The sequence below is a fragment of the Temnothorax nylanderi genome, unplaced genomic scaffold (genome assembly GCF_030848795.1).
Source record: "Temnothorax nylanderi isolate EJ_2023f unplaced genomic scaffold, tnyl_v1.0 TNYL_tig0021_pilon, whole genome shotgun sequence".
NCBI classification, from domain to species: domain Eukaryota; kingdom Metazoa; phylum Arthropoda; class Insecta; order Hymenoptera; family Formicidae; genus Temnothorax; species Temnothorax nylanderi.
Window position 1 is genome coordinate 828,384 of NW_027249083.1, and position 12,344 is coordinate 840,727.

The 12,344-nt window shown below is 33.5% G+C and overlaps 1 protein-coding gene across 6 annotated transcripts in view; it reads left to right on the plus strand.

Moving 5' to 3' along the window:
* Nucleotides 1–5,556, plus strand: part of LOC139769280 (trace amine-associated receptor 9) — a 63,584-nt gene extending 58,028 nt beyond the window's left edge. For all 6 annotated transcript variants that reach the window (XM_071700194.1, XM_071700193.1, XM_071700192.1 and 3 more), the window contains 2 exons: nucleotides 804–932; nucleotides 1,239–5,556. In XM_071700194.1, the coding sequence (XP_071556295.1) occupies nucleotides 804–931 (128 nt within the window). In that variant the 3' untranslated portion in view covers nucleotide 932; nucleotides 1,239–5,556. The remainder of the gene's footprint in view (nucleotides 1–803; nucleotides 933–1,238) is intronic.
* Nucleotides 5,557–12,344: the final 6,788 nt, after the last annotated feature.

The following is a 12,344-nucleotide window of genomic DNA, read 5'->3' on the forward strand; positions in this document are numbered from 1 at the left end:
TGATCTGGCATAATTTGATTCTTATTACTATTAGTCTTTTTATTACTTATTAGATAAAGTTCTTAACTTTTACTGTTTTGAACTGAAGTAAAAGCTGGAAAGACAAAGTTGTCAAATTTCTTTTCATTACCAAAGTAATTGTATTACATTGTATGCTCTCTAAATCTGTCTAAACTGACTAAACTGACTAAACTGACTAAAAGTCACTGATATCAGTGACTATTCACTGATTCAGATTTAGAGAGTGTATTAAAATTAATATGCTAATATCAAGTAATATACGTATTAACATCTTAGAGCAAAAATTAATATAGAGGAACATTTTATAAATTAATTTTTGTCACAATTTTTTGTGTTTCGTAATATCAAATAAAACAGTGTTATTAATTTTCAGCTGCACAGAAGAAAAAAAGAGAGTAGTGCATTACATTTAGAAAATTCTATTATTCTCTTTCTAATAATAAGCTTATTTTTAATCTACACAAAATAAAAAGAATAAACGCGTTATCTTCACTTGAAAAAAAAAATAGTATTCTTTTGTAGTTCTATCGTAGCAATGATTGCCCCCCAAATATCGCATTAAGGTATTTAGTCGCGATATTTAATTATCGATCCGATTGAAACAAAATGTGCAAAGCCGAAACGAATTAGCTCGCACATTCGCTTCGAATTTATTGTCCAAAACAGTAGTTTACGCTGCGCGTAGTAATTATTATACGTTATATAATATAATCCCGTTAATAGCGAATATTATCGTAATCAGTAAGGGAGACTTTTATTTATCGTTCGAGTTTTTATTTCAGGTTTGGAGCGTTGCTCAATGGAACGATGCTCAATGGCGCGTTGTTCCTCGTTATCATTAGCGAATACGCCACCACCGCTCCCTTGGGAAACCGGACATGTAACACATGGTGACGTAGCATCCACGTGAGGTACATACACCGCATAAATATATGCTTTTACTCTATTATTCACTGCTATCTATGTTGTTCTACGTTATGTAGAATCTGTCAACACACAACACTATGGTATTAAAATTTAATATCTTTAATCAATTTGCAAACAGCTTTCCATTAACGAAAATGTGCATATGCATCAATTATTCTTAAGTTAAAGAAAAATGGGAAAAGCTTTTATCTTAAAATTGAATCGATTTTCACAATTATCACGCGAACTCTTCACCTAATATATTCCAGTTTATTTTTAATTTTATAATAAATGTCGATGGTAATTTCCAGTTAAAGATGCCGCCACGCAGACGGAGGATTTCGGATCTCCGGACGACGCCAGTTAGTACAGCGTGGCGGCAAGCCGGCATCCGATGCTCCAAAACTATCGGGCACAATATCCGTCGTCTATGCACCGATATCTGCGAGACCACGTCGCATCCTCGCTGGCACGAGGGCGAGTTTCGCGCATCGAGGAGGAGGACAATCGCGACGACGTAACGACAGACGGAAGAACAAGCTATTATCATCGACACGATCGACAGAATCGCTTTGAATTCACGCACTTTAAAAGCCTGCCAGATCTCGTCCGAGATATGGAACCGTGATAAAACGCTGATTAACGAGCACGTCGTCAAATTAAAATGTTCATCACTGTACATCACTGTTGTCGCCGTCATTACTTCGATTCGCGTAAGAAAGTTTGAACTCACCATGGGTGCGACAGCAGGCAAACGCGAATTCCATTGCTCCGAGGCGAGCGTACACGAAACGTGTGTCGACACACCGCGATTAGCTCTCGTCGCGACGAGATCGATTACGGAAATTAATTACGGCACCAACGAGGATACTAATCGCGCCGCTCTCGACGATATACATGTAGATATTTAATCACGGCGAAGCACTCTGCGAATGTTAACGTCATTCGCGCCCGCATCCAACCCAGTTTTCCACGATTAATTATTCAAGCGTGAGAGCGTGAGTGTTCGCGCTATAATCTTGAGCGTGTAACTTTGTGTAGTTTCCTTTACAGTTTGTTCCGGATATATAAATGCATATTGAATCCGGATATTGAAAGCAGAGAATCCAAACTGAAGTATTCCTTTTCACTCACAAATTAACTTTCAAAGTCAAGTCATCATTAAAGAAATTTTACTTGAACGTTTTAAAATAATTTGTCAAGATTACTCCAAAATGTGCGATATACTTAGGACATAACACTACGTGTCGAATAAATATGTATTTTGTGAGAAAGAAGGATATACGTTTAAATTGCAATTGTTTGCTCAAACTCAAGAGCTCATTGATACGAAGATCAATGTGTAACGTCTTAAATATATATATTCACGTCATTGTTACATACATTTCATAAAAAAAGCCTAGGAATGCACAATAAATATAGATATCCGAGCTCACTCTTTTAATATCGCAGAGTTTTATACAATATAAATAATAACAGATAAAAGATATAATAGCAACGTTCTTCTTGCATTTAAAAAAAATGCATTTTATTCAATAATTTCTCATTTCTTTCCGAAATCTCGAATCGTTATTAGAAATAAGTTATTTGCGATATTTTCTAAGAAACTTTTTGTTTCAACGCTGGCATAGTAAGGGAAATTAATTAATCGCATTATTTTTATTTGGCATAATGCAGATAGAATAATGTAAAAACGGCCTTGTAAAGTTAACTACAACAAATCTGAATTAATAATATGTACTGATTTTTTGTATGCATATTACATTTATTGTAAAATACGTGTAAACTTTTATTTGGATTATTGTGAAAATAATAATTATACAGAAATGAGAAATTTTTAAATACAGAAGCGACTAGAAGACTTACATAAAGCCACATTAAATATTATCGAAGAATTCACTGGAATAATCAAGAAACTGAAGTGGCATTTCTGCTTTGAAACAAGAAACATGGAATCGATGCATATAATTAATTTGGCGCGTTACGTGTTGGTGGAATAGAATTTTCTTGTACGTAAGAAGAAATTATTTTCCACTGATATGTAGAATTTTCTATTTAGCGAAAGAAGGTATCAAGATGATTGAGAGTGGAAACGCTAACGAGACCGATAACGCCGTTTCATATGCACTGTTCTTATAAAGAGAATCCGATTTCTCGCAAGACTTTAATATGTGTGAAAAAATTACACTTTCAATTTATAATTAGAAAATATTGCGCACCGCTCTGATGTAAAAAGATTTATATGTGAAGTAACACTTTATACAGCTTATCCAATTGCTAAAATTCGTTGTTTTAAAGATGTAGATTAATTTTTATCTCTCTTTATATTTATAATATTATAATTTCCCTCTCTTAGATCTCTGACCAAAAATCTTCCTTAAATTTTCTTTCATTTTTTCATCATTCAAGTGTTTCAATGTCTCATGTTACATTTACATCTAAATATATTTACTTTACATTTCAAAACGTTAAACCTTTAAAATTTTGTTAACATTACATACAATTTTAATTTTCACAACATATTTATTTTGTAATGTTATGAGAATTGAGATTATAAAAAATTCTTTTTACGATAATTTTGATTCGTGCCGTAAAATATAGTTAGTGAGATAAAATTGCGTATATCGCTAGACCATGATAAATAGTAAGTAAGTTTTTCAAGAATTTATATCAAGGAACATTTTTTAACGAATAGCCACGTTATAACAAAAAATTGATGCTATTGTTGCTAACTGTGTGCTCACATACATAAAGCAATTATTCGCGTATTTTAAAACAATAGAATCCACCAATTTCATTCGCTTAAATTAATATGTAGCCCGATGGATTATTATTTGTTTTCAAAATCCTATAATGTCCGAGCATGTGCCTCAAACGGCAATATAAGATTCTTTAAAGCATTCGTTTCAAAAGCTTTATTCCTCTTCGTTCAAGATTCCATTAGAGGTTAACAAAAGAACCTCCTATTTGTATATGTAAAAAAAGTAATTGGAATGTCTACTTGATTAAGAATCTATACGTACTTATAAACGTATATGAGCGATTAAACCATATATACATATATATATATATGGAACAAAAGATAGCACATGCTACTCTTTGAATGTATCAAGAATAGTCATACTATTTATCGATAAATGCAAATAACAAGAAATAAAAAAATTGCAGATATTGTCGAAAAAGCTGTACATTTAGAAGAAAACTTAAGTTTATTCCAAGTACTTTTGTGGGGGATTGACGATATTTCTTTGACGTGAGCAAAGGTATACTTGTTTTTCGAAATATATTCAATATTTTGAATTTATAATTAGAAATATTGCGCATCGCTCTGATGTAAAAAGATTTATCGGCACAATTTAAGTTTTTTGCATTAGTCTCTTGCAGGTGTAATATGCAAATATATTTTGAAAAATAAGTATACTTTCCCTCACGTATAAGGGTTTTATCGGGGAATAGTTTGTAAGACTTTATATATGAGACGTTCTCTACGTATAATTAACGATATAACTTTATTATAATTTTACTTGTTTAGTTCGGCACAATTTAAGTTTTTTACATTAGTTTCTTGCAGACGTAATGCAAAATAAACACGATAAAAAAGTAAGCGAAGGCATACTTACTTTTTAAAATATATTTTGAAATATATTTGCATTACATCTGCAAGAGGCTAATGCAAAAAAACTTAAATTGGGCCGAACTAAGCAAGTGAAATTATAATAAGCTTTATCGCTTTAATTATACGTATTGGACGTCTTATGTATAAAGTTTTACAAACTTTATTCCTCGAGACTTTCAAACGTATAGAGATAAAACCCTTTTACGTATCTTATAGAATCTGCTGATACTTTTTATTAACGATTCAATATGTCGAAAAAAAAATAGATTTCTAGAGAATTATACGTACATGTACTTCCGCGACGAATCATACCATCAAAACTGCACAAATCATTTTGAGCAACATTAAAATGATCATTAAAATCTCTCAACGCGATAAAATTCAAATGCAAACTTAGCATATTAGCGCAATGTAAAAGCGATGTAAATAAAGGAGACATTACCTCGCCCCTTTACGTAGTAAATCGATGTGAAGGTTTTCGATTGGAAAAGACAGTAAAAATGAAACACTGCCTGCAAATAATTATCATCGGCACGAGATAGCTCGTTGTCTGCGACGATGTAATGATTTACTTTAAATATCGAATCGAATGCGAATCGTTTTTTGTATTCAACAATTCGACACATACCGATACGTATGTAGATAGAATTTTAGATAAGATTATTAACCAAAAGCAAAATGGCGACTAGTTAGATTATTGAAGTAAACGTGAGACTTTTAATAATCCACCAAAATTTAGTAATACCACCGAATAAATGCCTTAAGCAAAGAACCTTTTATAAATCGGCAGTATAGACTGAAAGAAAAAAGCAAATATTGTACTTGGTCTGCAAAAAATTGCTGAAATAATGTATTTAATTCGACCATTTCTTGCAGAGTAAATAAGAATTGAGCGACATAATTCATTTAAGTACAATAGTTGCGTTTTGTATTTGTATTTAAATTATCATTAAGTCATTGATTGTTGTTGGTATTGTAAATCACATTATAATAAAGTCTCAATTATTTCTAGAGATGTGGAAAAGCTATTCGAAATACAATCGAGTTAATGTATATTTAATCAAGCATCATGCGTAAAGATCGCGATAATAATTCTGAGTTCCCTCTTATTTTGCTTCTTAATTGAGATTAACAAAACACGCGAAGTACTTACTGCGATTGCTGCTTCAAGATGCTTAATTTTCCCGATAATAATAAACATTTCTAATGATAGAATAATCGCATTACGAAAAGTAATGCGACAGTAGATTAACGTTGTTATATCTACGCGTTCGAATGTTATGTACGAATGATACTGCGGCTTGCTTATAAGACAACATGATGCAAAAGAAGTGTTAAAGTCAACCGATATTTTCGAAATATTATCCCTAACACAATTATTTTAACTATCGAATTATATCAGATTATGTTCTTCTATCCTTATCCTTACCTACCCAAATCCCTATTTATCCACATTTCCACACAATATTCCTATCTACCTATATCTTTCCTATTTCTTTTTCTACCTATCCGTTTCAACCTAATAAGATTTTTCTATAATTTTTTAACTATTCGATTATGTCCCCACGTCTTTACCTAACCGCCGAACCTCATTTTTACACAATCTATATTCCTACCTATCCATATATTGCATTTTCCTATTCATTTTCCTACCAACTCCGCGTGTTTCAACCTAATACACAAATCTTTAATTAAAATCGCGATGCAAAACGTGACTTATTAGAAGCCCGATTTACTGATTAATTCATTGGAACACCTGGAACTCACGATCATACACAGCCGAGATGAGGAATATGTACGAATTGGGGGTTGTAATTACCTATACGCGCGCGACAGGGATTTAATTGGGGTCTTTCCAATTTCGTGTGTATATATATATATATATCTATATATATATATATATACGAGAAAATATCAAGAAAGATAGTTCTACTTACAAATAAATATATAGACACATTAAATCATTTTGTACGTTATGTTACGTACTCTATCATTGTGGCCAATATTGGCCACTTACTTTGTCAAATACATTCTTTCTTTAGGCCAAATTGGACCTACCTTTTGTTGCTCCTGGCCATATACCAGTCTGATCGCATTACGATCAGAAATCGATAGGAAGGAAAAAACTCCTTCTATTATTCGCTCGTCATCGCCAACAGACAATATAACGTTCGATTCGATTTACATGCGAGCGTCAATTGTATCGAAAAATGCATGATAATAAGAAGTTATTTAAAAAGAATATTAATCCGTAAAAATTGATCAAAAATGTTTTCACTAATTCCATTATTTGTTTCATCAGAATTTTGATTGGCCGTTTCTTCGTAACTCGAGCGTTCTTTCAATTCGGAATAGTATTCAAGTATAGATAAAATTTTAATTATCGCGTTATATGTATATATATTAATCACGTCTATTATATCCCGTGACAAATTGAAATTCTTAATGTAAACAAAATTCAAAAATTAATAATAGAAAAATTCTCGACACACGTGCGCGCGAATACCGACCGCGAAAATACGAAGATGCATGATTATGCATGTTGTTCCTGTGATACGCATCTCGAAAGTGTATCAAGATATTACGTACATATGTATAGAATAAATGACGTGACATCTCCGGAAAAAAGAAACTTTCCGCACGATTGGTACTGATATTATAATTGGATATTATAATTATAGTTAATTAATTGTATTGTTACGAATAATATATGGATATCTTTACAAATGTACGTATGGCTATAAGTACATCTCGTTATATTTTTTATTTATTATCAAAATTATTTTTGATATAATACATATATATTATTACAAAATTGAATTGTATTATATAATCAACTCTAACATAATGTAAAAAATTTCACTGTATTCTCGACAAAATATTTAAAATTTTACTTGACTTTGTTTAACACAAAGCCAATATTTATCAATTAAAAATAGATGGATAGGCTACAAAAGATTAAGGTAAAATCGGCGCTTTGTTAACATAAATTTTAATAATTAATGACCATTTTGGCCATTTTTGCGTTTTCTATAAAATAAATTAATTGTGTGATAAGATCATTAGCTACAATGACACTGTCACATACAAAAATTCAATTAAAGAAGCGTTTAAAATAATCAATATTTTAAAAAATAATTCGTTTCTCAGCGAGATATTTATTAATACAATTATTTATTCCCAAAAAAATATTTACAAGAATAACTGAATAAACTTAAGGTCTCTTCGAAAAATTCCAACTAATAGTCTAAAGCTAACAGTGAATTCTTTATAAAGAAATTTAAATAAAAATCTTATATTTCAAAAATATTTAGTTCATTTATTATAGTATCACTCTAGTTCTTGTTTTTCTAAAATATTTGTTATATTAAGCAAAATTAATGTATAAAGAAATTACACAAAACTTAAAAAAATGTAAAAAAAAATCGAAAATTTAAATTCGCGAAATAAAATTCGGATATTTTAATAAAATATTTTATTATTGTATTTATTTTATTTAAAACTTAAAACTTTATTTAAAAATTATTTCTATAGAATTTATACAGAAGACGCGGCGATACGTCGACATAATTCGATAAAGAATAATGAGCTCTACTTTGCGAGCTCTGTGCGTGTAAAGTATTTGCGTGCGTGCAAATATTTCTTTTTGCGACATAATCGCAAAATACATCGATAAACAGATGACGCCAAGATTTATTTGCCGTAATCAGTTTTAGCCCATCCATTTTCAGACAACGAATCTATGAGATAAAATATTTTTATATAATAATTTACTGTCGTAATTCGATATGTATACCGAGATACATTTGCTCTATATTTGATTTAATTAATCATAGATTTGTTATCTCAATAAAAAATTTTCTGACTCACCGATCCGATGCGCAACGGGCGGAGTTTTTCAGCCACATAGCTACGATGATACTGTAACATACAAATATAAGATTCAAATTAAAAAGGTGCTCAAAATGATCAATACTTCAAAAAATATAATAATTTTTATACGCGTCTAATTCGTCTTTCAATCAGATATTTATTAATACAATTATCTATTTCTAAAAAAGATTTTTACAAAAATAAATTTTTATAAAGTTTTAGATAATTTTTCTTTCTCTAATTATTTCTAATTTATCGAGATAAAACGGCCCAAATAAATGAGAAAGAACTATATTATTAATTTTGCAGATAAGAAACGATACTCACCCCAAGGTTGCTCCGCCGGGGCCTGATGTCTCTGCCAGACCTTCTCCTCCTCTCAGGACGTTTGGGTTGTCAAATCTCCTTCTCCTCTTCCTTCTCTCGTTGCACAAGACACTCGCGGATAATAGACTACAATCCGCGCACAAACTAATTATCAATAAAAATCTTTCGCGCGATACTGTACGGCACTCCCGTTTATAAAGCCTATCAGAAGATATTTGGTTTCATCAAGCACGTCTCCACTTCAACGTTTCATATAAAAAAATATCTGTAAAATATTATTTACATTATAAATTAATTTGCATGGTCTATTACAACATATTCGATTTGTGAGAAATTTTTACATTTTTCGATATAATTTTTGTCGTCAATAGAGCGTTAACATTTAATTACTTTTAAATATTAAATGTCGAGAGAGAGAGATATTTACGAAATAATATTTATAAAATACGTATTAGTTTTTTATTTATTTTAAAGTATAATTAATCGCGCCTTTCTTCAATCTTTCTTGATCCGACGATTCGTAACTTATTCGTGTACCATTACTTTGCTTATGATTCAATAATTACGCTTGAACTGACGAGAAATTCAAAGCTCGAGATTTGTTCTTACGAGATTGTCATTGTAACAGCCAATATTTTCACAGAAAAATCGCAGCGACATAATCTTAAGTTTGTTTGAAAGCTAAAACTTCATCGTTTTTTTATGAACAAAAGATCACTCATCTTGGATGATTAGTTTGCAAGGTATCGTCGATTAATTACAAAAATAATATTAATTTTGCCTTTTAACGTAAGTTTTATCTAAAAATTTTTATCTAGATCACAATATAATTTTTGTTATCTTTGCATAGAAAAATCGTAGCGAACTGATCTTAAAAGCTGAAACTTTCGCGTTTTTAATAAGTAAAATTATTTATCTCAGGCGACTAGTTTGCGAGATATCATCAATTACAAAAATAAAATTGATATTGTCTCAAAAATTCCATAAAGCAGAAATCATCGTATGTTTAAATTACAATGTGGCTCAGAAAGAATGTAATGGTACAAAACAAACTGCGTTAAAAAATGCACGCTCTCGCATTTATAATGATATAAAAATCAAACACTTTTATACTCCTTGATTAAGAAATACAACATCGAAATTGTTAATTTTATAGCACGCTTTTATGGCACAAATACAATTTAGATAATTTTAATAGATTAATTAAAGTAATTACATATCTTTTGTTAAATAAATTGCTTAAGAAATATATCAGATATGTGAGAAAAGATGCTAGAGGTAAGTTTCTCCTAGTGTCTGTACGATTTTTTAGATATCTTTCTTTTAATATTGCATTCATTATGCACGAGAAATAATTACGGTCGCGCGTGACACTGTGCAACACACCCGAAGTTAAGATGTACGATAAAATGTCTCTTTATATGTATGTATGTATATGTATATATGATAATTCTTTATTAGTTTTATTACTTGAATAACTCGATCTAGTGCTTCGTACATTGCATTGCGTGAAATATTATTTGGCCTTGGCCCTTGATTTACGAATCGTTAATTACGACTGTTAATAAATCATGGATTAATAATCGTAGAAAATAATCGCATTTGTTTTTCAATACTTGTCGCGATAGCGTTTCAATTAGTAGTAACACCGATTGTATTCGCAAATTGCTCGTAAAAAGAAATCATCGAGAGATAATAATACGATTATAAAACGAAGTGTCTACCTGATTTCCCATTATTCCGGTTCTTGCTTCTAACGGATAATCGTTCAAAGTATCTGCCTGAACAAATAGCCGTCGCCTCGATACATGTACAGTGCCCGTAGGCTTCCAGTTGGTAACGCGGGCGCGGACTGGAAAGAAATCATTGACGGGCACTGTACGAAACGTTAACCGCGAGAGTTAGGTAATACGTCGACTGTATTCGCAAACTGCTCGTAAAAAGAAATTCTCGAGTAACATCGAGGGATAATAACGTAACGATAAAGAGGGACGCGGAAAGAGGGGAGGGAGCGTCTCGCTGTGCTGCCCAGTGCTGCCTACCGGCTCGAGCTTCGCCGCGTGGATGCGTAGCGCTGTGCGCGGTGAGCGATCTGCGCGGTGAGTGGGGTGACCTGCTTGCGTACATCGTGTGCGCGCGGCACGTTCGGAAGAACATACACAAAAGCCGCTCGCCTATCGTCTGTTGACGCTCCGAAGTTGAACGCTGTGTTTAGATATAAAATAAAACCGTCTCGGATATACCTTGTCCGCCTCGAGGTAACTTGGCGATGAACGTCGGTCGCAGTATGGCGTTAGGCGTATGCAACACTGCGCCGAGCGGCCGAGCCTTGCGGACTACGTTAGTTTTTAGTCAACTATATACGACATATTATTTATTAATAATGTGTGTTTTTGTATAAATGATATACTCCGAGGATGTGCGCTCGATGTTTATTAACACGTGTACTTCACTCACAATTTCAGTTGCGTTTTTAAATGATCGCGTTTTGATTACTCGCTCACTTGACTCGCGTTGTATCGTACATACATAATACCGCGACGGGCGCGACGAAGTGAAGTTGCCGCCGTTGCCGGCCGACTCGGCCGTTCTCTACGAGTTATTCGTCGTCATTCGTCATCGATAGATCATGGTGGACGGATCGGCTTCGAGTGGCGTCGCTAAGCGATTGATTAAGAAGTAAAATCTTTATTAACTTTACTTTCAATCCTGTACTACAATATCTAAATAACGAAATATAAATTCGATATTCGTGCATTGATACTCGCGTTAGAACGCAAGATTCATTCGGTCGAAGAATCTATAGAGTAGTCGACAAAGTAACGATAGACACGTATCTTCGTAACAATGCAAGATATCGCGAATATTCGGCTGCCGCGGATATTTATTGTTTTATCTTAAAATATAAAATAACAATTGCCATAAATTAGCGTATATCATCACTTGCTGTTGAAGAGGGTATATCCACGTACGAGTTTGGCTCGTAAATCCGGTTCGGCTCGGTTTCTCGTTCGTGGGTGGGATGTCACGAGCCGGGCTCGGCATCAGACGATCGAGCCAAATTCGTATATTTTCCTTTCGTGTGTGGTATGAATAAACGTTCGAATCCGGCTCGCGAATCAAGCTTGCCGAGCCGGACTTGCGAGTCAAACTCGTACGTGGATGTGGATAGGCAAGTACGCAGTACGCGAAGCTGGGAGCAACGGCGCGCGGCGTCGCGCCGCGTCGCCGCGGCGCCGCGACGAACACTTTTGGCGCGTGAAGTTAACCGCGCGATTTACGAATTCCTTTCGCGTTCCGTTACGTTCGTGCTTCATAACGTCGCGAATGTGTGTCGTGATTTCGTGCTGTTCTATTTCTCTGCTATCGCAATATGATTAAGTATACGCGTTGCGTGCGATCGAAAGTATCGTACAAATAAGTGTCGCGCGAACGTCGTATGCCGGTGATCGATGCGCGTTTAATTAACCTATTTTCGCGAACAGGTATTGTGTGAGTGCCACGAAGAAACGGCGACGAGGAGACAAGAGAGGAGGAGCAGGCCAGGGAGGCGTCGCGGCGTCGGGCAGAGCAACCGCGAGGTGAGCATATTTCGTAATTT